Here is a 25,031-nt window from a genome sequence, read left to right on the forward strand (position 1 = left end):
AACTGGGTCCACAGCCTTTGAAGGGACAGAAGGGAAGTCTGAGTGAGGGAAGAGACGATGCCACTTTTACGTGTCCATTTATTAAACAAGAACTCCTTCATGACAATTTAATACAATATTTATTAGCGATTAGTGTTGAGAAAATTATTTCCCTCTACATACAAAAATACAGATTTGAACACTATGAAAACAATCAGGACAAGTACCATGAAAAACAGGTCCTTCAAAAGAAATAAAGGGGCAAAATTGAGGGCAATGTGAGGCTCTGTCTGCTGTCAGGGACAAAGAACCAGGAGCAAAGGCTTTGGGGCCCCAAAACCACTCCCAAGTGGATAGAGTCAAACCCACAAGCCAGGGTTTGAGAAGCCAACAGCATAAACCAACGTGTGCCCAGTGGGCATCACCTCAGAATGCCCCACAGCTATGTCCAAGCTAGTAAAGGAAATAGACTTTTAAGAAGTAAAATGTAATAGTTATTAAATTAACATTGCCCCCCCCAAAGTGCCACTGGGCCAAGTACCAATGAATAATCATACTGGAGTTATTAGCCATCTGACTCGACTTCCTTTGTTAAAATAATTACATATTCTGACCCTTCAAAAGGACAAAAAAGAAGGTACAATCTTATGTTTCAATAAATCCATTCCTTCATGTTGCAACAGCTCAGCTAGTTTACTCGAGATTCTTCTTGACCAGACAGAACCCGCGTCCCACAGGGGTAGGAAAGCCCAAGGAGCAGCTAGGGTGTTAGCCGAGTCTCGATTTCATCAAGCTCCTCACAGCAGGGCATCTAAAATTTGTCCAGGCAGAAAACCAGAAAGGGCCAGCGAGCCCACCCCACGCATACATAGCCCGGGCAGCACGTCTCCCGAGGGCAGAGGGCAGCCGGCAGCAGAGCGGGAGGGGTGGCCTACGCTGGTCCTGGGAGACACCTGGCCGGAGAAGGCCCTTGGCCTCACCAGCCTGCGACAACGGGGCTCTTCGCCGTTCAGACCCAAAGGGGAAAGTCAGAGCACCGCGGCTATCTATTCTTCTATGAAACCACTTCCCTCTTTCGGTCTGAGGTGAGCAGTGGCTCTCTCTAACTGAACAAGTGCGTTAAAAATGCCAATCGCAGTTATACTGATTAATAATTATTTCACAGAAATATACTCTTACTCTCAGACTGTTGAAATAAGCCGAAACAAGTCATTGGGGAGAAAGCAGCAGAGAGAAGACAGGAATAGCCAAGGTGGTTTTTTTTTTTTTCTTTCTTAAAATACGTAACAAAGTTTAAAGGGATAATGGCCAAACCTCAAAACCATCATTGCTAAAAGCAATATTAAAAGGACACAATCTAAAATCATGCTACAAAAATAGTGTCATCTGGTTTAACTAAATGTACATCTTTTCAATTCCATGATTGACAAGTGTTTATGTGACTGACACACGGAAGGCACCGAAGGTGAAGCGATTATTATTTGTCTTAAAATATACAAAGACAGAATTACCTACTTTGGGGGGAAAAAAAACATACAGTCATACCTGTAATAAATAGTTAAGTGTTTTTGCCATGGGTTCCTGAACCCCTACAAATTTCAACATATACAAATAGTTTCGGTCCCTACATTCTCTCTGAGGGACCCACATCAAAATCAAGTTACAAAAGCACTGGTTTTATCCACTACATCAGTTTCATCATGAGGCAGGATTGGAAAACTCATTTTTTAAATGGGTTACAGAGTAAAAGCACTGGAAGCAGGAAGCCCCTGTGTGGGTCTGGGCCGGCTTGGCGGTCCATCCAAGCCTCCTGCCCTCATCCTCCCCCTGGGGGAGCAGGTCCTCCCCCAGCCCTTGGATCAGCCAGTTCTCCCTTCAAGCCCTGATGATTTGCCTTCCTCGCTTCTGCAGAGAGGCAAACAGAGTCTCAAAACTTGGAAAAACTGATTCTGGAAAAGGCAGGAAAGCAAAATGGCCCACGGAGGGAGGCAGCCATCAGTTAGACCTGCCCCACCTGGCGTGGGTACCAGGCCCCCACACTGTCCTCATTTCCTGGTAAAACGGGGTGCTTCCTACTGGGGTTTAGCAGTGTCCTCCAAAGACGACTTAGATTTGACAGGTTCAGACTACCACCCAGTCGCACACAAACCATCCCCTGAATCAGCTGTGTCACACCTCTTCTCCTCTGAGGCACAATTAAGAAAAGAAGCTCTGGGCCTCGCCCTAATCCCATCAACAAAGCTGATTAAGGTCATTTGAGACAAGTTCCATTAGAACCATAAAAGTTCGGATAGCTCACTACAGTCCAGGCTATTAACCCCGTAATGAAGGCTCTTTGGCCTTTCTGTACAATACATCCCAAAGAAAACATGCCACTCCCAGGTGTCTAATAAGCCAGTCACCTGAATTAAAGTCTTGGCATAAAAATGTAGACAACAAACGAACCCTATGAAAAAGATGCACTATTAAAGGGCCCATAATCTAAATTTTACTCTAGGCAAGTTGCCATTGATTCAAGCTCAGTGGGCTTGTAGGTTAACTTTTTTCTTTACTGTTTATGGAATAAGAAAAACTATAAAGGGGGAAAAAAATCCCCAAGGTTGAGAAATGACATCCAAATGGAATAAAAATGTAATCTAGACCAAGAAGGGAAAACACATCAGGACCCATTCCTCTGTTTCAAGTGTAAGAGTGTATAAATGCCATTTACTGGTGTAAGGAAAAGTCCACCAGAAAAATTCATTTTCAGAAGAAAATTCCAGATCTAACAGATATTGAGGGGGTGTTCTCTGTCAGAGATGGTTTCAAATAAAAGCAATGTACAGGGTCAAATATTTCAAATCACCTTTTCAACCAGACAGTTCTTATGATCTCAACAGTATCTGCTGAGAGGAGAGGAAACACAAGGTTTTATAAAAAGCCAGGAAGGTTTACAAAGCTGAAGACAGGCAGCGTTAGACCTGTATCCTCTCCAGGGACCCAAACCAGAATCTGAGTCCCCCTGTCCAGACTCGAGGAGACACCGGGAGCCCATCCAGAGCGCCAAGGCAGACTGTCCCGACATGCAACTTTTGCTCTCGGGCTGATTCCGAACACAAGACCTCATTTCTTCCAAAGCAAAAGGATAGGAAGGTAGTTCACCAAGTACATTTTTTCAAAATGGCCTGGGTCGGTCACCACGTGTGATGTGGTGAAGGGTCCCCGGGGACACAGTCTGGGTGTGCTGAGCCCCTCCCTCCTCTGACCTCCCAGCCCTGCCCCTGCTCCCACCTCTCCAGCCTGTCGCCTGGCTGGTCCTCAGAGTGGGTGGTGATAAGGTAAGAAAGACTCGAAGACAGAACCCCTAGGTTCTGCAAAGTTCACTAGGAACTAAAAAAGCGTTTGGGGACCTCACAAGCTCATGGCAGTCTCTGGGGCAAGAAGCAACTTTTTATTTTTGCTAGAATCAATCGGCACAGCCTTCAGCCAGGAAAGTGTTTTTTTATTTTGTTTTGCCTTTTGCTACCTGTTTAATGTCATTATTTTCTTATAAACAAGATATGGAGAAAATGACAAGTGGCAAGATGACTTCATGGTTGCTTGGTTTTGAACACGGAGGCACAATGGGGACTACTGCCTTCCAGAATCACTAAACTGGCCACACGTTGCCTCCACATGCTATTCGTTTGTTAGGGCCAGTTCTGAGAACCCACAGAAAATCCTGCACGGCCAGAGATTAGAACTCGGTCCACCTCTTAAACACATGGAGAGGTGAGGAATTTCTTCCCAAACAGCAGAAGAGTGTCTACATGAGAAGGTGAGCTGGGCCCACACACAGGCCGTGACACATGGAGGCATTATTCCAGACTTATTCGTTGCAAGCAAGAATTCACAGACGTGTGCAAAGAGTTAGTGCCTCCTCTCCCCAAGAGACTGCCTGTGGCTTAACTGAAGCCTGAATCACTAAGAAAGCATCAAAGAAAGGCAGATGAAACTGCAAATTTTAAGAGTAGACATGTTTTCAGTGGAGTCAGAAGCTCTCACCAGAAGCCTCCAACACATCAGACCTACCTCACGCCTACCCACAGGCAACAGCGTCCCTGCCAGGGGACTGTCATGGTGCCCTGAGGGCTGGGGGTGCAGACTGCCTCCCAGAGCCAAGCCCGCAGAGCCGGGCTGGGTCCCCACTGGCTTGGGTGTGGCCAGGCTGGCCTCTGCCCACACTGGCACTTCAGCTCGGCTTGCTGAGGAAGACAAGGCATTGGGACTGGACAGGCTACTCTATCCCTGCCTTTTGCTAGGCAAACGTAATCTCTCTTGGACAAGTGCTGCTGCACAAAGTAAAAAAAAAAAAAATCTAAAATAAAATACTTTAAAATCTCACAGAAGTGTGATTTAATCTGTGACTGCCTTCGTCCTTCCCTGGCTGTCTGTGAGGCCAAAAAGTATCTTTAGGCCTCCGTGACTGTCATCCGTCTGTTTGCAAGGGAAAGACCTCTCCCTCCATGCCTTCAGCAGTGAGAGAGGAGGATACAGGAGAATCAGAGGGAAAAAATACCACATCAACCAAATCAGTGCCAAGATCAACTTTCTCTGAAGACGTCAGTGTTTGCATCCATCTAAAACCACCAGAGGTCCCACCAAATGCTTGCGGATTTCAACCATACCGTCTCGTCTCCAGGAACAAAGTCCAATTTACACAGCAACTGCAGTTCCCATCAAGTTTGGCACCCACTCTGAAAGCCAGCATCATCCTACCAGAAAATTGAGAAACACCAAGATGGCCTCAGCCTTAAAATGCCCCAAACCAAATGGATGTGGTCCACACTGGAACTATTAAATGCACAAAAAGGCTTCCTTCAATTTCCAAAAAAAAAAAAAAAAAAAAAAAAAGTCCTGTTAAGCGCCCCCTAAATCTAGATTGTCTTGTTTGTACACAGAGGCAACACAAGGAAAATGCAAGCGTCATCACACTCGCCCTAGACAGCCAAATTCCCTCCATGAGCGCTCACCGCCACACCGCCGTGCGCGATGGTCTGCGTCCCCGTGTCACCCAGGTTAGAGAACTAGAGAGCGGGCCTGGCTGCTGCTGGTTGTACTGGGAGCTAGTTAAATACAAAGAAATATATTTACAAAAACCACGGGGGAGCCTCACGGCACAAAGGATATTAAATAGTTACAGGGACATAAATAATTCCAAAGATTCTAACGCTACGACGCAAACTGACTCCGGGTCCCTCTGTGGCACAAGGTGCCATCACTTTTTATCAACTGTAAGCATTTACACTTTCGATGGGCTTCAGAACCATTTCTTGCAGGTTTCAACACATCCTCAGGAGACCCATAGGTCCTTTTTCACCAGATGATAAACTGGTTTTACTGCAGTGACTTGGGAAAACTTGGGCAACGATCCTGCCCGAGTGGTATTCTTTTTTTCGATCTCACTTCAAAGGCGGCTTTTTATTGAGGCCAAGTAACATGATTCCCAGCAGATTTCTGATAAAGTTCAGGGTGGTCCTTCCAAGCGGCCCGCTGAATGCAAAGCTGAGTCTCTGTGACCCTGTGTCTAACTGGAACTCTCAGAGGGAGATAAGCCCATTTTTGACGATGCAGACACACTCAACAAATGCAAAATAAATACACAAAATGAACAGATAAAATCCAGATGTCATAATCTCCTCCCAAGTCACTACATCTACCAAGTTCAAAGTCTGCGAGCCATGATTTGTGCTGCCTCACAACACACGCGGGCAGGGGGCTCAATGGGACCCGCGTGGGAGCAGGGGGTCAGCACGGGCAGACCGCCACCCCAGACGCAGACAAGGAGCTCCCACGTGTGACCCGGGCTGCTGCCCTGGACAGGAACCGCAGCAGAATTCGGATCGTACTGGTGGTTGGTCCAGGGGGCTAACCCATCGCCCCGACCCTTCAGACATGGAATCGCCGGCCTAGCAGTGGGACCTGCGCTGGGAAATCAGATGCTCTCTTCCACGAAGCAGGCGACACCACACGCACAGGGCTGGAGGCTTTCTCACGCACACGGTGCTCCCCACCGCCCGACACGCTCGCGTTCGCACCCCCCGTTACACGGCGGCCGGCCACGGCTGCCATCGGTCACCGCTAGCTGAGGTCGCGGGGGCTGTCCCCGGGCCGCACACTTGTCCCCTCAGCAGGACGGGTCTCCTCCCAGGGGGACAGCTGCACGCAGAAGAGTAGAGCGAGAAGAAGGTTTGTAAACATTAACAACAGCTTAGAGGGGGAAAACCCAACAAGGTAAAACTATTTTTCCGTAAAAGATACAATTCGTCTCCAACAGGAAAAACACAAAGAACAAAAAAACACTACAGCATCAGAGGGGCTCGTTGAACACGTTCACCACATAACCTTCACTTTCTCAAGAATCATTCGAAACCCGACAGAACTGGAATTTTCCCCAACAACTTCCCAGATCAGTGTTCATGGTTAGGACCCTGAGGCACAAAAGCTACCCCTGCGCCTCCCAAAACATCAGTGAAAGCACATGTCGTGGTGGAAATTCAAGTATTTTCAAACCCTAGACAAACCTACTCAGAATCACTTTACAGCTGTCCCCGGGCATTCATGAAGTTGCACAGGTCCCTGCAACAGAGGTGTGTCCCCACCTATGGTCCTCATGAAGCCAGCAAAGGGGCAAGAATTCTGGCTGTTGGAATGGATTGTATTTTGTGTGTGTGACTTTCACCTGAGAAGGCCAAATTGCAGGAAGTCTGCAACTCAGCCTCCAAGGCGTAAGGGTGGGTAGGAAACTGGAAAACAAGCTGGTCCCGTATTCCTGGAGGAGGACGTGGATTCGGGGAGGTGATGCACTGGAGGAGCCATCGAGTGATTTCTCAGCAGGGCAGGAAATGAAGGGCGACCTTCCCGCATGGCAGCAGGCCTGCCGCGCTGTGCCAAGAGGACAGCAGCTCTTCCCATCCCCACAGAGTCCAGACCCGGCAAACAGCTCCAGCAGCACACCCGTGGCCAACCCCTCAGCATCTCCCGAGGCGCTCCGGGCCTGAGCTGGCTGTCTCGGCGGCCCAGGGATGGAAGACGAGGAGCAAGGGAAGGTCCAGGCGGCAGGACTACACGCTGCCCCGGGACCCGCGAGGGGCCTGCCCAGCAACTGCTGCTAACTCTTGAACCCTGCACCTTCATTCCTTGATTTTTTACCCCTCCTAGCAGCTCCCATTAATCCAAAGTCTTGACTTGTCACAAAAACCTATGACAGGGGGGCTCAGAGTCTGATATGAAGCCTGTGCTTGGGGACAGTAAGGACCTGGAGGAGCCGTGACAGCCAGTGAGGCCGGCAACTCCCACGGCCACCAGGTGCTGCAGAAGCTGCGGGCCTCTCCCGCCGGCCTCTGTCTCAACAAGCTGGCTACCGGGCCTCCCTGCCTCACAGACCGGCCAACAGGGCCACTCGGAAAACCCTTTCCCAGAATGAACTTTTACCGAAGAGGACGAAATTCAACTTAATCACAGGATAATCTGACGCGACGAGGGAAAGAAAAGTTGGTGGAAAGGATGGGCATGAGGATGGGAGGGAGGAGGGCTGTGGCAGGTGGGCTCATGTGTCCAGGCGCTGGATCTCGGGGCGACCGTCCACGTCTCTGGACTCCGTGCGGGCTCGGATGTAGTCACTGGCACTCTGCTGGCGGACACTGACTCTCCACTTCTGTACTGCCAGGAATGTGTTCACCGCATACACCGCAGTTGCCAAGAAGCCAAATATCTACAAAACACAGGCACTGTTAGTCCTCGGACACATCGGCCGCCGACAGGGTGTCTGGGCAGAACCTGTTCCCAGCAGCTCACGTTGACCCGAGCTTTACCCACCACGCCCAGACCCACTGATCTCTGGCTGTCAGACTACGGACAAGTGTGCGGTTAAACACGACCAACATAAAGTCCCGCCTGACCTGCAGACAGCCTAAGGTTTCTCTGGAAGTATTTTGGATCTATTAAGAACCACACACACACACACACACACACATCACAGAAGTGCCTCTTTTTCATGGCCACTGGTCTCAGGTAAGAAAGTACAATGTAACCAAAATACCAAATAGACAGAAAATGAGGGTCTCGCACTGCCTGACATTCCAAATCACAGCCCCCAAGCCTCCGCCTGCCGCTGGCTGCCTCCCCCTTGGGCGGCTCCAGGCGGGCAGCTCTGGGTAAGCAGCAGCAGCATTTTAATAATTTGCTAATGACTCATCAATCTACTGAGTGGTACCTGGGAGAACAGCCGGTTTAGTGCTTTTTACAAACCTTTCAAACTGTCCTTCACCACGCAAAAGGGCTACATAGTCATTATAAATACAGAACAATACAGAAATGCAAAGCACAGAGAACCAAAGTCTTAGAAGATCTGGTTCCCACCCTACCCCCAAAGGCATTCTACCTTGAGGAGCAAAAAAAGTCATCTGACTGCTAAATGGTGTCGGGACTGCCCTCTCCTTCATTAAGATCCCCACACTGACAGGTAAGGCCCTCAAAAGCAACATCACTAACAGACATCCAGGGCTCTGTTGGGAACAGACTAAAAGGGTGATTCTCAAATTTGAGTGTGTACCTGAATCACCTGGAGGGCTTGTTAAAACGTATTTCTGATTCGGGGGCTCCTGGGTAGCACAGTCGGTTGAGCGTCTGACTCTCTGTTTTCAGCTCAGGTCATGACCTCAGGGTCGTGGGATTGAGCCCCGCGTCAGTGAAGTGGGCTTGAGACTCTCTCTCCCTCTCCCTCAGACCCTCCCCGCTGTGCTCTCTCTCTCTCAACTAGATAAATAAATCTTTAAAAGGCAGGGGGGCATTTCTGATTCAGTAGCTCTGGGGGAGCCTGGGAATGGCATTTCTAAAAAGTTCCTTGGTGATGCGGAGGCTGCTATTCCAGGGACCACACTTTGAGAACTACAGCACTGAAGGAACCAGGACCCCCACTGGCTCAGCAACAACATCATTAGCAAAGAAAAAGCTAAAGAAGAATGAGCAGGACACATGCTAGGGGACAGAGGGGAGCGAGTCACAGGGCTACAGATCAGCCTATGTTTCAACCAATTGAGTCCACTTACCACGGCAGCAATTTCTGCTCCGGTTTTGTGGTTTAAAGCAGCCAGTACAATCGAAGCAATAAAGAAAAAGAAAGTGCTGAGTCCAGTGTTGACCAAATCCTAAAGAAAAAGATAAAGTCACTTGGAAAGAATTATTTCATCCTTTGCCCTAAAAGCAATGGAAGGATTTTGAAAATAAGGAGCACAATACCCAGCCTCTCTGATGGTTTTCGTCTTGATGGCCCAGGGGTACTGGACCCACGAAGGAAGGCAGAGGTGGTACTGGCGTACGACGTCTATCACCTGATGTATCACCGCGGCAAAACTCACATTTTAGCCAACCATGCTGTCATTTCTTAATGAATTATTACGGAAACCCAAACTGGCTGGCCCATCAAGGACATGCACGTTAATTACCACCTAGAATCCTATTGTCATCTTTTAAAAATACATTCAGATCACCTTGGCATGGACAACACTCCCCAGGAGTCCAGAATGTACTGAAACGGGTGAAATCCCCTCCAACATCCCCTCATTCATGTGTGACATTACAAGCGCACTGTTTTCAGACCTGGACAACACACTTAGCCAGACCTCGTGCTCTTTCTTACGCGTGGTCTTTCAAGGCTCTGTGTGGCTAAAACCTAGAGGATCTTCTCCTAAACTTTCTGAGAAGCAAATGAGGTTATATACCCACGGCTTCAAAGATTTAACTCCCATCTTAGTTGTTGAGAGGAACAGAGCACAGTGATTAAATCCCACAGCCTGACTGGGTCCTAACCAACCATGACTTGGGACAAGCCACTTCACTTGTGTCTCACGTGGGAACGGTACCCCGCCTCACGGAGTTCTTCTAGGGGTCAGGGAGCCACACACGTGAAGAGCCGAGCCCTGCACCTGGCTCACGGTTAGCGTTCCCTGTATATTTACTGATGCTTCTGTTATTTCTAGTGTGACAACGGGCCTCTGACAGCCTGGGTCCTACCAGAATCCCTCTACAATCTCTACAGGGAAACAGAACCCAGAGAACACACTAGACTGTTAAAGCGCAGGCTGACTGTGCATCAACACCTGGTGGGGGTCCTCAAGGGCCATCTCTGCTTTCTAAAGATGCAAAAAAAGCAACGTTCTCATCATCTCATCACGAAGGTACCGAGCTTATGCAGCAGGAACCCCTGGGGTGGGCTTCTGCAGGGGCTCACGGGGAGCTGCGAGCACCGACTACAAAACTCTGTCCAGAAACGTCTGCCCGCAGGACAGTTTTTAGCTGTGGCCAATGTGCAGCAAGGGCAAATTTTTCACAAATTCAAACCAGGAAGTGTTTAGTTAAAATGCTCAGTTCTGGGTACGGTGCTGTAGGGATAAAGAAGAATATAAAATGTACTTTCTGAACCAAAGACTATTCAGAAGTGGGGGGAACGTTTTATGATACAATGCTGAGGCCAGACATCAAACAAAACTGTATGTACATTAGGGGTGACTATGTAAAAAATATAAATATGGTCAAAGGCCTATACGCATCAAAGGTTTTTTTTTTTTTTTTTTTTAAGATTTTACTTACTTATTTGTCAAGAGAGAGAAAAACAGGGAGAGAGAGCATAAGCAGGGGAAGCTGCAGGCAGAGGGAGAAGCAGGCTCCCCACTGAGCAAGAAGCCCGATGCAGGACTTGATCCCAGCACCCTGGGATCACGACCTGAGCTGAAGGCAGATGCCCAACTGACTGAGCCACCCAGGTGTCCCCGCATCGAAAGTTTTAAAGAGATTCATGTTGTTTGTCTATGTGATTTCCACATTTGGAAATTCATCTTAAATATCATACTAGCGCAGAAAGGTCTAAGTATAAGGATGTTCATGATAGGACTTAAAATAGCAAAAAAAAACCACCAAAAAAACAAAAAACAAAAACCGGGAAGCAAACAAAATGCTCACAAACAGGGGATTTGTGAAATAAAATGGTATCTCCACAATGGAAAACTATGCGGTCATTAAAAATAATTATGTAGTTGTACATTTAACATGGAATATATTTAAAATAGTTTAAGTGAAAAAGCAGGATTCTGATGGTTCCATTCTTCCCGCCTCACACATCACAACATCCACGTCTATGGGAGAGCTGGTCTACCTGGTCTGGAAGGTGACACCAAGTATTCCAAGGGGTTATCCCAACGGGCCGTATCACGGATGACTTTTTAGCAGCTTTACTGAGATATAACTCATATGCCATATAATCGGACCAATTAAAATGTACAATTCAATCACCACGATCTAATTTTAGAACATTTTCAGCACTCCAAAAAGAAACTCATTAGCAGGTAATTCTTCATCCCTCCCCGAATCCTAGGCAGCCACTACTAACCTGCTTTCCGTCTCTGTGGATCTTCCTATTCTAGACACTTCATATAAATAGACTTATATAGTGTGTGGTCTTTTGTGACTGGCTTCTCCCCCTTGCAAGGATCACTCATGTTGGAGCGCGTATCAACCCTCCGCTCCTTTCTCTTACTATGTCGTGTTCTGCTATATGGATACGCCACATTTTACCTACCTTCCCAGCCGTTTTTGGACATCTGAGTTGTTTCTACTTTCCCGTTGTTTTGAATAACCCTCGTATGAACTTACAAGCTTTTGGGTAGACCTATGTTTTCATTTGTCTTGGATCATCACATGATTTTATCTTTTTCGTTTATTATCTGTATCTTCCAGTTTTTCTGTAATAAACACTGCTCTGCACAGCTTAAAAGGCTTAAAGGTTCACCAGCGCAGGTGTCTGTCAGCATCAATTACTTGAGTTCCGTGTCCATGAAACAAAAATCAAGGCTTATAGGTTCATCCTTCACATCAGGGGGAATACACAGACGTGCCCTCTGACTGGGTTTTGGGGGTTTGTAGTCAACAATGGTGATTAATTTTTTTTTTAATGCTTTTACTGGGACATGTACTCTATCAGCCACAATCTTTCCAGTTTGCCGCAGCCGTCCCCACGCCCTACCGTCTCACAACCCCCACCACTTTATGCTTCCGGTCTGGCCCCTAGAACACCCAAGGTTGCAGCCCCTCCTCATGCTAGAAGACAGAGGAAATCCACCCTCACACACATGCTCCTGGCTGTCTCTTTCAGTGACACACCAGTCCGTACAGGGGTGAGCCCCTGTAACTCCAATAACAGGTCAACAGGATGTGGCCCAGAGGGTGCAAACCCAAGGCCTACTGGCCATATCTGGCCCACAAACAGGTTTGACTTGAACAGCAGTCAAAACAAATTTGAACATGCCAACATTTAAACACCAGAAGACGGGACATAAAAAACTAACTTCTTAAAAAAAAAAACAACAGGGGCGCCTGGGTGGCACAGCGGTTAAGCGTCTGCCTTCGGCTCAGGGCGTGATCCCGGCATGATGGGATCGAGCCCCACATCAGGCTCCTCCTCTATGAGCCTGCTTCTTCCTCTCCCACTCCCCCTGCCTGTGTTCCCTCTCTCGCTGGCTGTCTCTATCTCTGTCGAATAAATAAAAAAAAATAAAAATAAAAATAAAAAAAAACAACAACAACACAGCAGCAGCAGCTTCTAGCTGCCCTTGAAAAGCTGTTCCAGAAGTGCCCTGAAGCAACTACACAGTCAGCTGGGGCTGAGGAAGAGAACCACCTGCCCCGTCGCCCCGTCTCCCGCCCATCCTCTCAGCTGCCCAGCCCCGGCAGGCCCCGAGTCTACAACCCTACTCCGGTCCCAGCGAATGGGCTGTCCAGCAACGTGCCCTACCCACCCTTCCATACTCCGTGTCCACTGGGCACCCACTCATCTTTCAAGGCCCAGCTGGCATCTGGCTTTTTCTCCAAACATCCCCCTGCTGACTCCCACTCCAGGCTTCTGCCCCGAGGCATCTACTACCCCTCTGCCCGGGTTCCACCAGGCCTCACACAAAACTGATCTTACGGAGCACGCTTACCAAAGCACGAGCAGCTTGCACCGACCTGCCCTGTGCTTTCGGTTCCCAAATCCTGCACAAAGCAGGTGTTCAATACATGTCTGCGGGACTGACCACAGGTGAGACGGCTGTCAACAGGTTCAGCCCTAGGCTCGCACTGCAATCGCTCCCGAACCACTGGGGCCTGTGGCTCACTCTGATGTCAGCTCACACGTGGATGAGAGAGGAAGTTCACGGCCACTAGTCCACACCATGCACGGCCTTGTGCTCAAGTGGCCCCAGTACCAAAGGGACAATCATAATACTGACCATAGTGGCATATACCCTCCGTGGAATCCCCGTTGTGCCAACTGTGTGTGTGTGTGTGTAACGTCACTGATCCTAACCTAATTATGACCCAAAATACGAATAAGGCAGATGTGTTACTATGTTCTACTTTTACGGGTAAGGAAGCGGAGTCCCAGAAAAGATGAGTGTGGTACAATAAAAAGTATGTATTTGGTCTTTGTACCCAGTTCCTTGGCAATTCCTGAGTGACAAGAGTGTCTTTTGTGATTCACAGGGAGCCCCTCTCAACCATTCCTGAGTTTATGCCAATGAGGTGACTTGCGGGAGCCCCTGGATGGTTTCAGGATGGGAGCTGGCTACCAGAAAAAACCAACCAGGCTGTTAGAGGGTTGGCACTTTCAGCCCCACCCCCGCCAACCTCTAGGGAGGGGAGAGGGGCTAAGGCTTGAGTTCAGCCTCCAAATGGCCAATGATTTCAATTCAGTCGTGCCTACATAATGAGATCTCCATGGAAACCCCCACATGCCGGTTTCAGGGAGCTTCCGAGCTGCTGACTATGCACCTATGCTGGGAGGGTGCTGCGCCCCGACAGAGGCTCCAGCACGCTGAGACTCTTCTGGATCCTGCCCTCCACGTACGCATCTCTTCCCTCTGCCTGTTCCTGAGTTGTATCCTCTACAACAAACCACTAAGCACAAGCAGAGCACTCTTCCCAAGTTCTGTAAGCTGCTCTAGAGAATTATGAGCCCGAGGCGGCAGATCTGCAGTTGGTGCAGGTCACCTGGGAGCCCCATCTGTGGCGGGTGTCCGCAGCGGGGGCAGTCTCGTGGGACTGAGCCCTTCTCCTGGGGGTCTGTGCCAACTACAGGAGTTGGCGTCGGAACAGAGCTGAACCTCTGGACACCTCGTTGGTGTCAGACAATTAGAGAACTGCTCGGTGTGGAAAAACTACACAGATTCGGTGTCAGAAAAAAAGACTTATTTGGTGTGAAAAGTGGTGTCAGGAAACACTACATCACGAGTCATGGCCAAGGCCTTGAGCAGGTGGCCCATCTGGGTGACTCCGACTGTCCTCACTCAACACCCAACCTGGGTTCTTGATCATGAAGGTCTGCGGGGGTGAGCCAGGGCCACCGAGGCACAGAGAAGGAGGACCAAGGAGGAAGAACAGCCAGGACAGTGTGGTGTCATGGCAGGCAAGGGTGGAGAGTACAGCAGGAAGGACAGAACATTCCATGGCAGTTCCGCTCACACCGTTCAGTCGGGGGGGCTCCAGAAACATGGAGGCCCCAGTGATCCCCACCAGAGGGCCTTTCAGGGACATCAAGTTTATCTCTTGACCCAGATGGCGGCTCCACAATCTTTATCATTCGTCACGCAACTGTACATTTTAATGACTTTTTCTGACTGAGCTGTATTTGACAGTAAGAGGTGAGAAAAGAGAGATGGGGAGCAGGGAAGTAGAGAACCCAAGCGCAGGCTTCCCTCCTTGTTAGGAAGTTCGGTGAAGCCCTATGTGAGGGGCTCAGAGTGCTGGCTAAGGAGACCGGGAGCCCCCAGCAGGCTTTCGGTGGCGGGCAGGGGAGGGAAGAGAGGGACGGGGGGAGGGAGGAGGCCTGGGCCACTAACTAAGGTAAACACAGGTGGGACACAGAGGTGTCTGAGCCCCTCACATACAGAGAAAAACAAGTATCACAGGGTAAGTCCCACAGATTCATCAAAAACAAACCCACAGCTAACAGAATCTTGCCGCTTGCATCAAATAATGCTTGTATAAAATATATACTTTGCAGCTTCCTCCTTATTTACCATTTTCCATGAATATTTTTGCATCAACAAAAGCTCCTGAAATGACCATTTTTCTAACTCTATACCACTCACACCCAATTTTACTCATTAGGTGGCTCTACTGAGGACAAAATATTCCCCCCACCTTGTTGGAGAAACAACACGGCCAAGGCCAACCCTCTGTTAGCAACTCAATGAACTGTGTCCAGCCCCAAACTCACTTTCTCTCCCCTCAAGGAGAACAGAGGACCTGACCTCCCCTCAGTTCAGTACCATTTCCTCAAGTTCATACACTCAGGCACTCTTCTGCTGAAGAAGCATACGCCTTCATCTGCTCTAAAAGGGCGGAAATTCTGGAAAGGATCCCAAAGGACTGAAAGTGTTCTCAAGTGACCACATCACCCAGGCGTTTGTCCCACCTAACACTGACCAGAAGTATGTGAACTTTCCAGTGAAAAAGGTGCACTTCAGGGGGCGCCTGGGTGGCTCAGATGGTTAAGTGTCTACCTTCGGCTCAGGTCATGATCTCAGGGTCCTGGGATCGAGCCCTGTATCAGGTTCCCTGCTCAGCGGGGAGCCTGCTTCTCCCTCTCCCTCTACTGCTCCCCCTGCTTGTGCTCTCTCCCTCTCTCTGTCAAATAAATAAATAAAATCTTAAAAAAAAAAAAAAAAAGAAGATGATGATGATGCACTTCAATATGACCAAATCATGTGATAGTCAACAAACAGAAAGCCCTTCATGTTTAAAATAGAAAAATCAGAATTCCAGAAAGCTCACTAAAGAGGTATTTCTGGGGATAAAGGCCAGTATGAATTAGTTATTAAGCTGCGGTATGAAGTCTTTTAATAGATTTATAGCTGTCAAATCAGTAGATAAGACTGAATTAGGGGCGCAAAGCCAAACCTGACAGAGTCTGCAGGGGAAACCTGGTTGATAGGAAACAAGGGCCCCTCGCCTGCGATAATATTACTATCTCTCGGAATGGCAGCAGCACACACCGGCTTGAGGTCCCTTATACACACGCTCTCATTTCATTCTTAAAACAAGCCTGCGAAATACTATCGTCTCCACTTTACCCACCCGTGGGGCTCTAGGTGACCTGCCCAGGATCCCACACGGCCCTTAAGAGCCACCTTGTACTTGAACACCGATCGATCTGACTCAGCCCCTGCTCTGCACCTTCCCAGCAGCCACCTCTCTGTCAGGCCTTCTACCACGTGCACTGTGGCTGAAGGCGGTCTAGAAGTTGGAGGAGGTTTATGAGATTCTCCTATGCTGTTGAGTCTGTAAGCGTTTTTGTTTTTTTGTTTTTTTTTAAGATTTTATTTTTAAGTAATCTCCACACCCAACGTGGGGCTCTAACACGCAGCCCTGATTCCAGAGTCACACACGGCACCGACTGAGCCAGCCAGGCGCCCCTGGGAGAATTTTTTAATGGAGAACATAAACTTTATCTTAAAAATAGCTGAGATGCTATGGGGCGCCAGGGGAAACAGTTCGTGGAGTATCTGACTCTTTGTGATCTCGGGGTCATGAGGTCGAGCCCCGCATCAGGCTCTGTGCTCAGCACGGAGTCCACTTGGGTTTCTCTCTCCCTCTCTCTCTCCCTCCGCCCTTTCCACCCCACTGCCACCCCCTGGCCCCTGTGCACACACGCGCTCTCTCTCTAAATAAATAAATAAAATCTTAAAAAAAAAATAGCTGAGATGGTAAAATCTGTCACAAAACCAGGACAAAACCAGCTGAGTTTTCGACTGATATCAGCTTTTCTAGTTCAGCTCTGCTTTTATTTTCCCTCCTAGGAGTTTGAACGCCACACAGTATTCTGTCAGGAAGACTGTCTCCTCTCGGTACCCCACAGGATCACCATGGGAATGGCCCTGTCAGGCAGGGTGACCAGCTCCAGCTCCTCCCTGGCTCCCTTCCCACGGCGCTGTGTACGCCCAGTCCTAGGCAGCAGGAGAGGAGCTCACGCCAGGGTATGTGGGCTGCAGCGCCCCGCTCTGCTCCTGCCATCCTGCACCCTCTCAGGAGCGGGGTCCCCACAGGCTTCTCCTGCCACAGGCACATAAGTGTGAGGCAGCTGACTGTGCTTTCCTGTGACTGACTGATTCCCGTGAGCCCTTGCGCATGCTTGTTTGTGAAGAAACATCAAGAAAACCAAGTGGTACTAAGTTTCCTTTCTCATTTAGCAGAGTAAGGAAAAGTGACACAAGATGGGCCTGGGTGTGACCAGCCCTGAGCTTCCCATGCCCATCTGAAGGTAAGGCTGTCAAAGGGGGGGGTTAAGAACCCAAACCCTTGAGAGCACATGCCTCCACTCAAAACTCGGATCAAACCACCAAACCCTCCGCGTCCTCCCAGTTGCTTTGAATTTAATGCTAACCCTAGGCTTTGTGAGTCACCGGCATTTTCATTCATATTTTCAATGCTTCTTGAATCAATACTTTTGGAAATGGCTTTTGGGTCCAGTGTGAAACATACGCAAACATACTAATTCCATTTTTTTTCTTTCCAGGTTCTGTAAATATCAACATTACCAATCTTCTCAGAGGATCATAAAATTGAAATGACATCTTTAAAGGGGTCAAAATAATTGTTATGTGATGGTTCTACCATTAGTGAAGATTCCATTTACTTTATAGTTCTATTCAACCCAGTAAAGAAAGTTAAAATTTCACAGCTGCATTACAATCAACAAAGTATCAAAACGAACTGGAACCAAACCAGACTGCGGAGAGATTCCAGCTTGCCCTCGGAGCCGAGGAGCACCCCGTCCTGTCGAGGTCAGAGAGCGGTGATGCCTTGTACTCACTGTCAGGTTCCAGTTGATCTGGGGGATCCTCATGTGAAGGTTCAGACTGAACAGGATCAGCAAGACGCCAGTCACCACAAACGCGCTACAGCTCACAAACTCAAAAAAGTAGAGGCCTTCACACGGGGAGCACTCCATGATGGTCTCTATGCAGATGAACGCAATCAGGGCCAAAATCTAGGGAGGAAATTGGAAACACACACACGTGTGTATATTTAGTACACATCCGTGGACATATGTGCCTGCCGCATCTAAATAAAACTCCACCGCCACCACCATATGCGGCCAGGATCCCTCCGGGGACGGCGGCATCACTGCCGGCAGTAAGATCTGATGAAATTCTTACGTAACAACAGGAATGGGGGCCTTACCAAAAGGATGGAATTCCTAACGTGAACACCTACACCCCACCGCAGTGCCCCCCCCCCCGCCGACACCATTCGGGTGCGGCTCGGACCTTGAGAGGAAACAGAGAGGAATGGCTCTGCGATGTTTTCAGTTTTTCCTCTGTCACTAGTAAGTGGACGCTGCCGACACACGTTTCTAATTTCTAGTCCCTACCACAATTATGCCAAACACTGAGAGGGCAGGGTCCAAATGGTGTCTATTTATGCCATCTGCAGCTACCCTGGGGGTTCAGGCAGAGGTCACGCAGGCTGACTGGGACCCTGGAGGTCTTCAAGACAGGGATGGGTATTACCCCCTCTTCTCCCGATTACAAGTGCTTAAAAACGAGGTCCACCTATTTCATTCACGAGCTACGCTTTTCAAAAGTGATCACTGGACTTGGCCATTAAAAAATCAGAACAGTGGTTTATAAAAACATTGAAAAATCTACCAATAAGAGCACCAATGTCTTTCTGAAAGACCGAAGTAACACTCCAGCAAATCTCCCAAGAGATCGGAGATCATAGTCAATCTACCAATAAGAGCACCAATGTCTTTCTGAAAGAGCGAAGTAACACTCCAGCAAATCTCCCAAGAGATCGGAGATCATAGTCAAACAGGTATCGATGGAAATTACCAGGTGAGCTTTTAAAGAAGATTCATTCCAGGCAAAGGAGGCAGCCCAAAGGCTAAGCTGATGGTCCAGTGATCGAAGAAAGGTCAGGTGGTCTTGCACCTAAAACCAGATCAATCTGGGACTCCCAGCCTCTAGTCTAGCACTTCTCTAACCAAGCACCTCGCAGCCTACCATGTGTCCAGCCTGGGCCAGAACCTGAGGCGAGCCCCCACTTCAAAGGTCCAGGAAGTGTAGGCAGGCGACTCTGTGGTCCCAGATCTGTCCTTAGGGCCAGCAACATCGGCATCACCAGAAAGCCGGCTGGAAGCGCAGAATTTCTGCCTCTCCTCCTTGACCTACAGAGTCAGAATGGTTGGTTTCTTAGGGTAGGTTGTTCGTTTGTTTTTTACAAAATCCCCAGATGATAAAGTGTGGGAAACATACAAGGCTGTTCTGTGGTCCTTCTCTGGCTCCTGGAGTCCCACACGTGCCTTTCAGTGCACCACTCAATGCCACCTCCTCCCCACGCCTTCCCTGATTGTCTCTCTCCCTGCCAGACATTATTTGATTCCAGCCTCTCCCAGAAAAGCTTGTTCATGTGAGATTGCATTCTACCCTTTATTATACTTGCCATGATGCCTCCCTCTGCCTTCTGAGCTTTCTGAGGGCAGAAGCCAGCCCACCTCTCTCCACCCAAGGCCCCAAGCACAGTTACTTGCACACCACCAGCAAATGGGGGGGGGGCGGGGGCGGTGGCACTAAAAACCCACACCCACAATTGCTGACGTGCTTGGCAGGGTCTCCACGTAACAGGCAGGGCAGGGCAGCTCCGCTCTATTCATTACCAATACTTCCGCGCAGCAATCATAGAAGACACCGCTCCTATCAATACATGCTTCGCACTTTTAAGTCAGCGCGTTAGAGACAGGGGTCCTTACGCACCCACTTTGTCCTTTTCCTAACTGCTGTTATAATTTTCTATAGAACCAGAGACTTGAATTCTCCATCTGAATTACATGCCTGACTTGCAATCAATTCACAAAGAAGTAGTTCATATAAGGAAACTCCTAAACTTTTTCTTCCCCCTGTAATTGGATCTAGTAATCTTGGGCAAGAAATAACACCCTGTACTGATGACTTACAAATGTTTCTGGTATGCTAACTTCAACCATATTTGTGTGGGAAGGTAACACCTACATTCTTAAATATTAAAATAAAAACAGTTTCAAGAATATGCAAATCTAGTAGGCCACTCAATGCAGCAGTGAACAAAACAAAAATGTGCTGTCCAGCTCATAGTGTAATGAAGGAGAAGCTCTTAAAAATGGAATTAAAAGTACAGTATGCTAGGCAGTGTGAAGTGCAAAGGGGGAAAAAGCAAAGCAGGGAAGGAGAATGCAATGTAAACTAGGGCAAAGGTGTTTGAAATTTTTGGGAGAGACATGGAAGGCCTCACTGAGAAGGTTCTAGATTTATTACAAAGTTCATTACAGTCTATTACAAAGGATATTCAAGTGAAAGAGAACGTCAACTGCCTCCATTCTGACCTCAGTCTGTAGTCTAATTCGAGTTCTTTCAAGCTTATCTCTCCACTCAGGAAAAACACCCTGCAGGCAAAGCATTCCCGTGTTGGAAAGCGGAACTACCCCCTCCAGCAACAGGGACTGCCCTGAGCCAGCAAGACCCCGTGGAACCCCACGACAATCATCAACCTGACAATCATCATCGACCTGACCTTTACAGCCCAGCTGCCCGTACCTACAACCTTTGTCCCACATTTTCCTTACCTAAACCTAGAAGCATTTTCAGCACTTGAGAGAGAGAGAGAGCTTTGAGAGGTCTGTCTTCCCGGTATCCGCCTCACTGGAATAAATTCCTTAGTTTCACCACCACTGTCTCTCTGCCCTTGGATTGTGTCAGTGGCCAGCAGCCAAACCTGGTCTTTGTGGAACCCCTGGGGCCGGGTGCTCTGGCACCTGGGTTACTAAAGGATATAACTGAACAGCAAATGAAGAGATACACAGGGCGAGGTCCAAAAGGGTCCTGGCAGAGGTCACCTCTTGCGTTCAAGTTTTTATAGTGCTCCATCTGTAACCCCCTTCCCCTTCCCAGAGATGAGTGTGGGGTTGAAAGCTCCAACTCTCTAATCACATGGTTGGTTCCCTGGCAACCAGCCCCCCCATCCCTAGGTGCTTGCAAAAGTCCTCTCATTAACACAAACTCAGACGTGGTTGAAAGGGGGTTGCTAAGAATATCAAAAGACACCTCTTAACCATGTAAGAGATTTCAAGGGTTTTAGGAGCGCCATACCAGAAATGAGATGAAGAACAAACATATATTTCTTACTCTAAATCACACTATCACAAGTATTCGTATGTAGACAGAGGTACGGATAGATACGCACATACACACAACTATACTCATAGTAATGTAATCGGTCCCCTTTTGGTATGTATTTAGGCGGCTTCTAATATTCTGGTTCTAATAAACAGTACCTTTTTTTGCCTGCCTTCTGGCAGAGCAAATGTCAAATTCTCCTCCAGCACAGTGAAGCCTAACAATCGTTGCTGAAGTAAAAGCTACCTATTGACCCACGAGAAGAAAATAAGGGCTCGAAATTATACTGGAAGCCAACAACTTCAAGGCAACCCAAGAATCCAAAGTAATTCCACTCCTAACAGTTTTGCAGTGGACGTACATCACATTGTAAAATAGCACAGAGATGTTCAAAGAGATGCAAAAAGTAACGGTTGCTGGATTTGCGACTTGGAGGATTGTGCAACCCCTGGACAGAGCCCTTCCCATGGCGCACCGACCAACGGACCAGGAGTATTTTCACAGTCGGTAAGTAAACTGAGATTAAAAGGTTGTCAGGTTTCCACCACTGCAGATAATTAGGATTGATCAAAAAGCAGGAAGGGAGGGAGAAAAAGAATTGGCTGATTATGTTACTAGTAAAACTTTTTTTAAATTTCTGGGGTGCTCGAGCGGCTGAGTTGGTTAAGCGTCTGCCTTCGCCTCAGGTCATGGTCCCGGGACCCTGGAATCCAGCCCCGCACTGGGCTCCCTGCTCAGCGGGGAGCCTGCTTCTCCCTCTCCCTCTGCTCCCCTGCTTGTGCTCTCATGCTGCCAAATGGATGAATAAAATCTTACAACGAAAAAACTTTTTAAAATTGCCTAGAACCCAATGGTTCTACAGGTGGGAGTGTCAAGCATCAAGACCTTTCTGGAGGGTGCTGGTTATCAACAGCGCTGTTCCCCAGTACGTCCCGTTCTCCTCCTTCCAGGCACACTGCAGGGCCGGATGTCTGTGCTGTAAGATGTTCCCCAGGCAGATTTATTCTCAGGATGATGGAGTTTATGCCTCAGAACGCCATGCCTGCTGCTCCGGCTTCGTATCACAACTCCTCTGGGCCAGGTGGTAATGGAGTAACAATGCACGTTTTGGGGATTCGGCTAATTGGAAGCTGAGTGAGAGACAGGTCTGAGCTGACATCATGCAGAAGAAACAGGCCCTAAAACTCACCAGACAGATCAGGATTATATTCAAGAATGCAGAGTATGGGGGTACCTGGGTGGCTCAGTTGTTAAGCATCTGCCTTCGGCTCAGGGCGTGATCCCGGCGTTCTGGGATCGAGCCCCACATCAGGCTCCTCCACTGGGAGCCTGCTTCTTTCCTTTCCTACTCCCCCTGCTTGTGTTCTCTCTCTCGCTGGCTGTCTCTCTGTCAAATAAATAAAATCTTAAAAAAAAAAAAAAGAATGCAGAGTATGCAATTATAAACACACTATACGTTTTCTCCGTTTGGGGCAGAAATCACATGAAATAGAATTGATCAGAATTCCATGGTCTGTATGGCAGAAGTCTGCGGCGGTACCAGAGAGCACGAGCACGTGTGTGTGGTCTCGAGATGACAACTCCTGCATCCCAGTCAGTCCAATGATATCTGATGAACCTTGAACTGACAACGTCGGGAAGCACCCCCCTCCCCGAAACCGGCACACAAAACGGCCTCCAGTGCATTGCAACAGACTGAACAAATGTGCCAGTGACAACCCGCAACACGCGCATCCGTGAGCTGATGCATGTGGCATAACAGCACATGGACTGTCATGGTGCCGCGCTCAATATAAAACAGCGGCAATCGAAAATCTGAATTGCTCTGGTGTACACCGACCTTTCACGTTGCTTCTGCATACTTTCTCAGTATTAAACTGATCGTACTATGTATTAGCGGAGGCCCAAAACAAAAACAGATAGAAAACATTTTTAAAATTCATAATTTTGTGTTTCTCATTAAAAAAATACTCTCATACCTAGTTTTCTATTTTTAATTTTACATATTCTTCCTTAAAGTGGGCCTCCAAAATCACATCAGTCTCAAGCCACTTAAAGCCTGGGCCCACTGGGTTTAGGTAACCAGAGGTTTGAGGGGGTGAGAGATGTGTTATTTTGGCTGTGGCCGGTAGGCACGCTGCCCTCTCCCTGCCACAGCAGCTGGCAAAGTCCCAGGAGCTCGTGGCCTCTGAGTAAGGCTCACAGGAGATGAGTGCATGGCGTGCGAGAGAAGGAAACCTCCCATGTGTTCAGCTGTGGAGATTCTGGGTTTGTTTGTCGCGGCAGCATAATCCAACTCATACTGACTAGAGAGGGCACGCGGCATACTGTTAAATCTCACAACATGTCCTAGGTATCTAGTACACAACGGCAAAGTTTACGGGATGAACACGTCACTCACTCTTAAAGACACCAGATCCAAATGGCTTTACAAACTCTTACTAGATTGTCAAGGTTAAGGTACAGAGATATTGCCCATGTTATCTATACTTTTAAAACAAAAGAATAAAATATTCAGAATTTCATTTCACGAGTCCATCTATGTGGTGGGACTGTGGATAGACTTTTTTTTTTTTGGTTCGCTTCTTTTATTTTCCAAAATGTCTACAATGAGTATATGTGCTTAAAAATAAATAAATAAACTAAATATTCTCTATATAAACACTTTTTTGAAGCATCCAAGTTTATTATGAGTTAAATGTTAGTGATCTCCAAGAATCAATCCTTATTTCTTTTGAAACCACCCATGAATATTTTAAAATGACATTAAAAGCTCTAATGGAAAATAAAAGTCACTCTGCAAGTCCATGTTGGTCCCATTTCTTTATCAGGAGAGTTCATCATTTCCGAAGCCTTCGTGAGAGCACAATCCAACTGCCCAGCCGCCACTGCACGGTAAGTGCAGGCCATGGGCACAGACCAGCCTAGAGGCCAGCACGTAACTCTGATTAATGTGATGGCAAGGAAACCCCAGAAGGAACAGTGACCTAAAATCCGTGAAGACATCTTCAAAGATGAGACAAAACCCTAACCTTCCTTCATCACCAGTTTATCAATGGATCTAATGAAACTCATTTAAAGATATTCACATAAGCAAAAATCACAATATTTAAAAGTAATTTTAAGGAGCCTTAAAACCACCAGATGCAAAAAGGACTGCCCATACGAAGGCTGTCTCCAACAACGTGGATCCGTAGTGGCTCCTATGTGGCCAGTTTCTTTAGTGACGCTGATCGCTCCATGGCACCTGAAGGCTTGCTGGGCTTGGAGGTCTCAGTACCAACGCAGCCAACACACCCCACTATACACACAGACAGATGATTATCCAGGTACGAAGGCTCAGTGTCCACAGACGCGCTGAGGTTTGGAAGACAGAGGGGCACTGAGGGCTGGAGAAGTCTTCCTGGAGGGCACTGGAAACATGGTCTTAGAGGAGAAGCAGGAGACAAACTGTGAGGTGGTGCCTGACTTCCAAACGGAGATCCTTGGTTGGGAATGATGTGCAGGGTACGGCAAGACCTTGCCCCTGACCAAAGTACCTCAGTTTTCATGTTTATATTCCCATTAACAGTGGGTCCTAAACTTTGCTGACCAAGGAACTGAACACCTGTTTATAGTCTTCCGAACTAACGCTCAAGGAAGTATGCAAATCGTCAGCCTAGTTTTTACACTGGGAAAATATTTCTGTCGTGCTTTTTAAAAAAATATTTGGGGGGGGCGCCCTGGGTGGCTCAGTCAGTTAAGCGTCCAACTCTTCATTTCGGCTCAGGGCATGATCTCAGGATCGAGCCCCGTGTCAGGCTCGGTGCTCAGCATGGAGTCTGCTTGAGATTCTCTCCCTCTAACCCT

At 48.1% G+C, this 25,031-nt stretch overlaps 1 protein-coding gene across 1 annotated transcript in view; it reads right to left on the reverse strand.

Annotated features, from left to right (window-relative positions):
* Positions 1-60: 60 nt before the first annotated feature.
* CMTM4 (CKLF like MARVEL transmembrane domain containing 4) overlaps positions 61-25,031 on the reverse strand; it is a 65,031-nt gene continuing 40,060 nt past the window's right edge. The window contains exons 2-4 of the mRNA XM_040633401.1: positions 17,843-18,019; positions 9,048-9,146; positions 61-7,711 (exon numbers count right to left, since the gene is read on the reverse strand). Coding sequence (XP_040489335.1) covers positions 7,547-7,711; positions 9,048-9,146; positions 17,843-18,019 — 441 coding nt within the window. The 3' untranslated portion in view covers positions 61-7,546. The remainder of the gene's footprint in view (positions 7,712-9,047; positions 9,147-17,842; positions 18,020-25,031) is intronic.

The sequence above is a fragment of the Ursus maritimus genome, unplaced genomic scaffold, assembly GCF_017311325.1.
Source record: "Ursus maritimus isolate PB19 unplaced genomic scaffold, ASM1731132v1 scaffold_19, whole genome shotgun sequence".
NCBI lineage: Eukaryota > Metazoa > Chordata > Mammalia > Carnivora > Ursidae > Ursus > Ursus maritimus.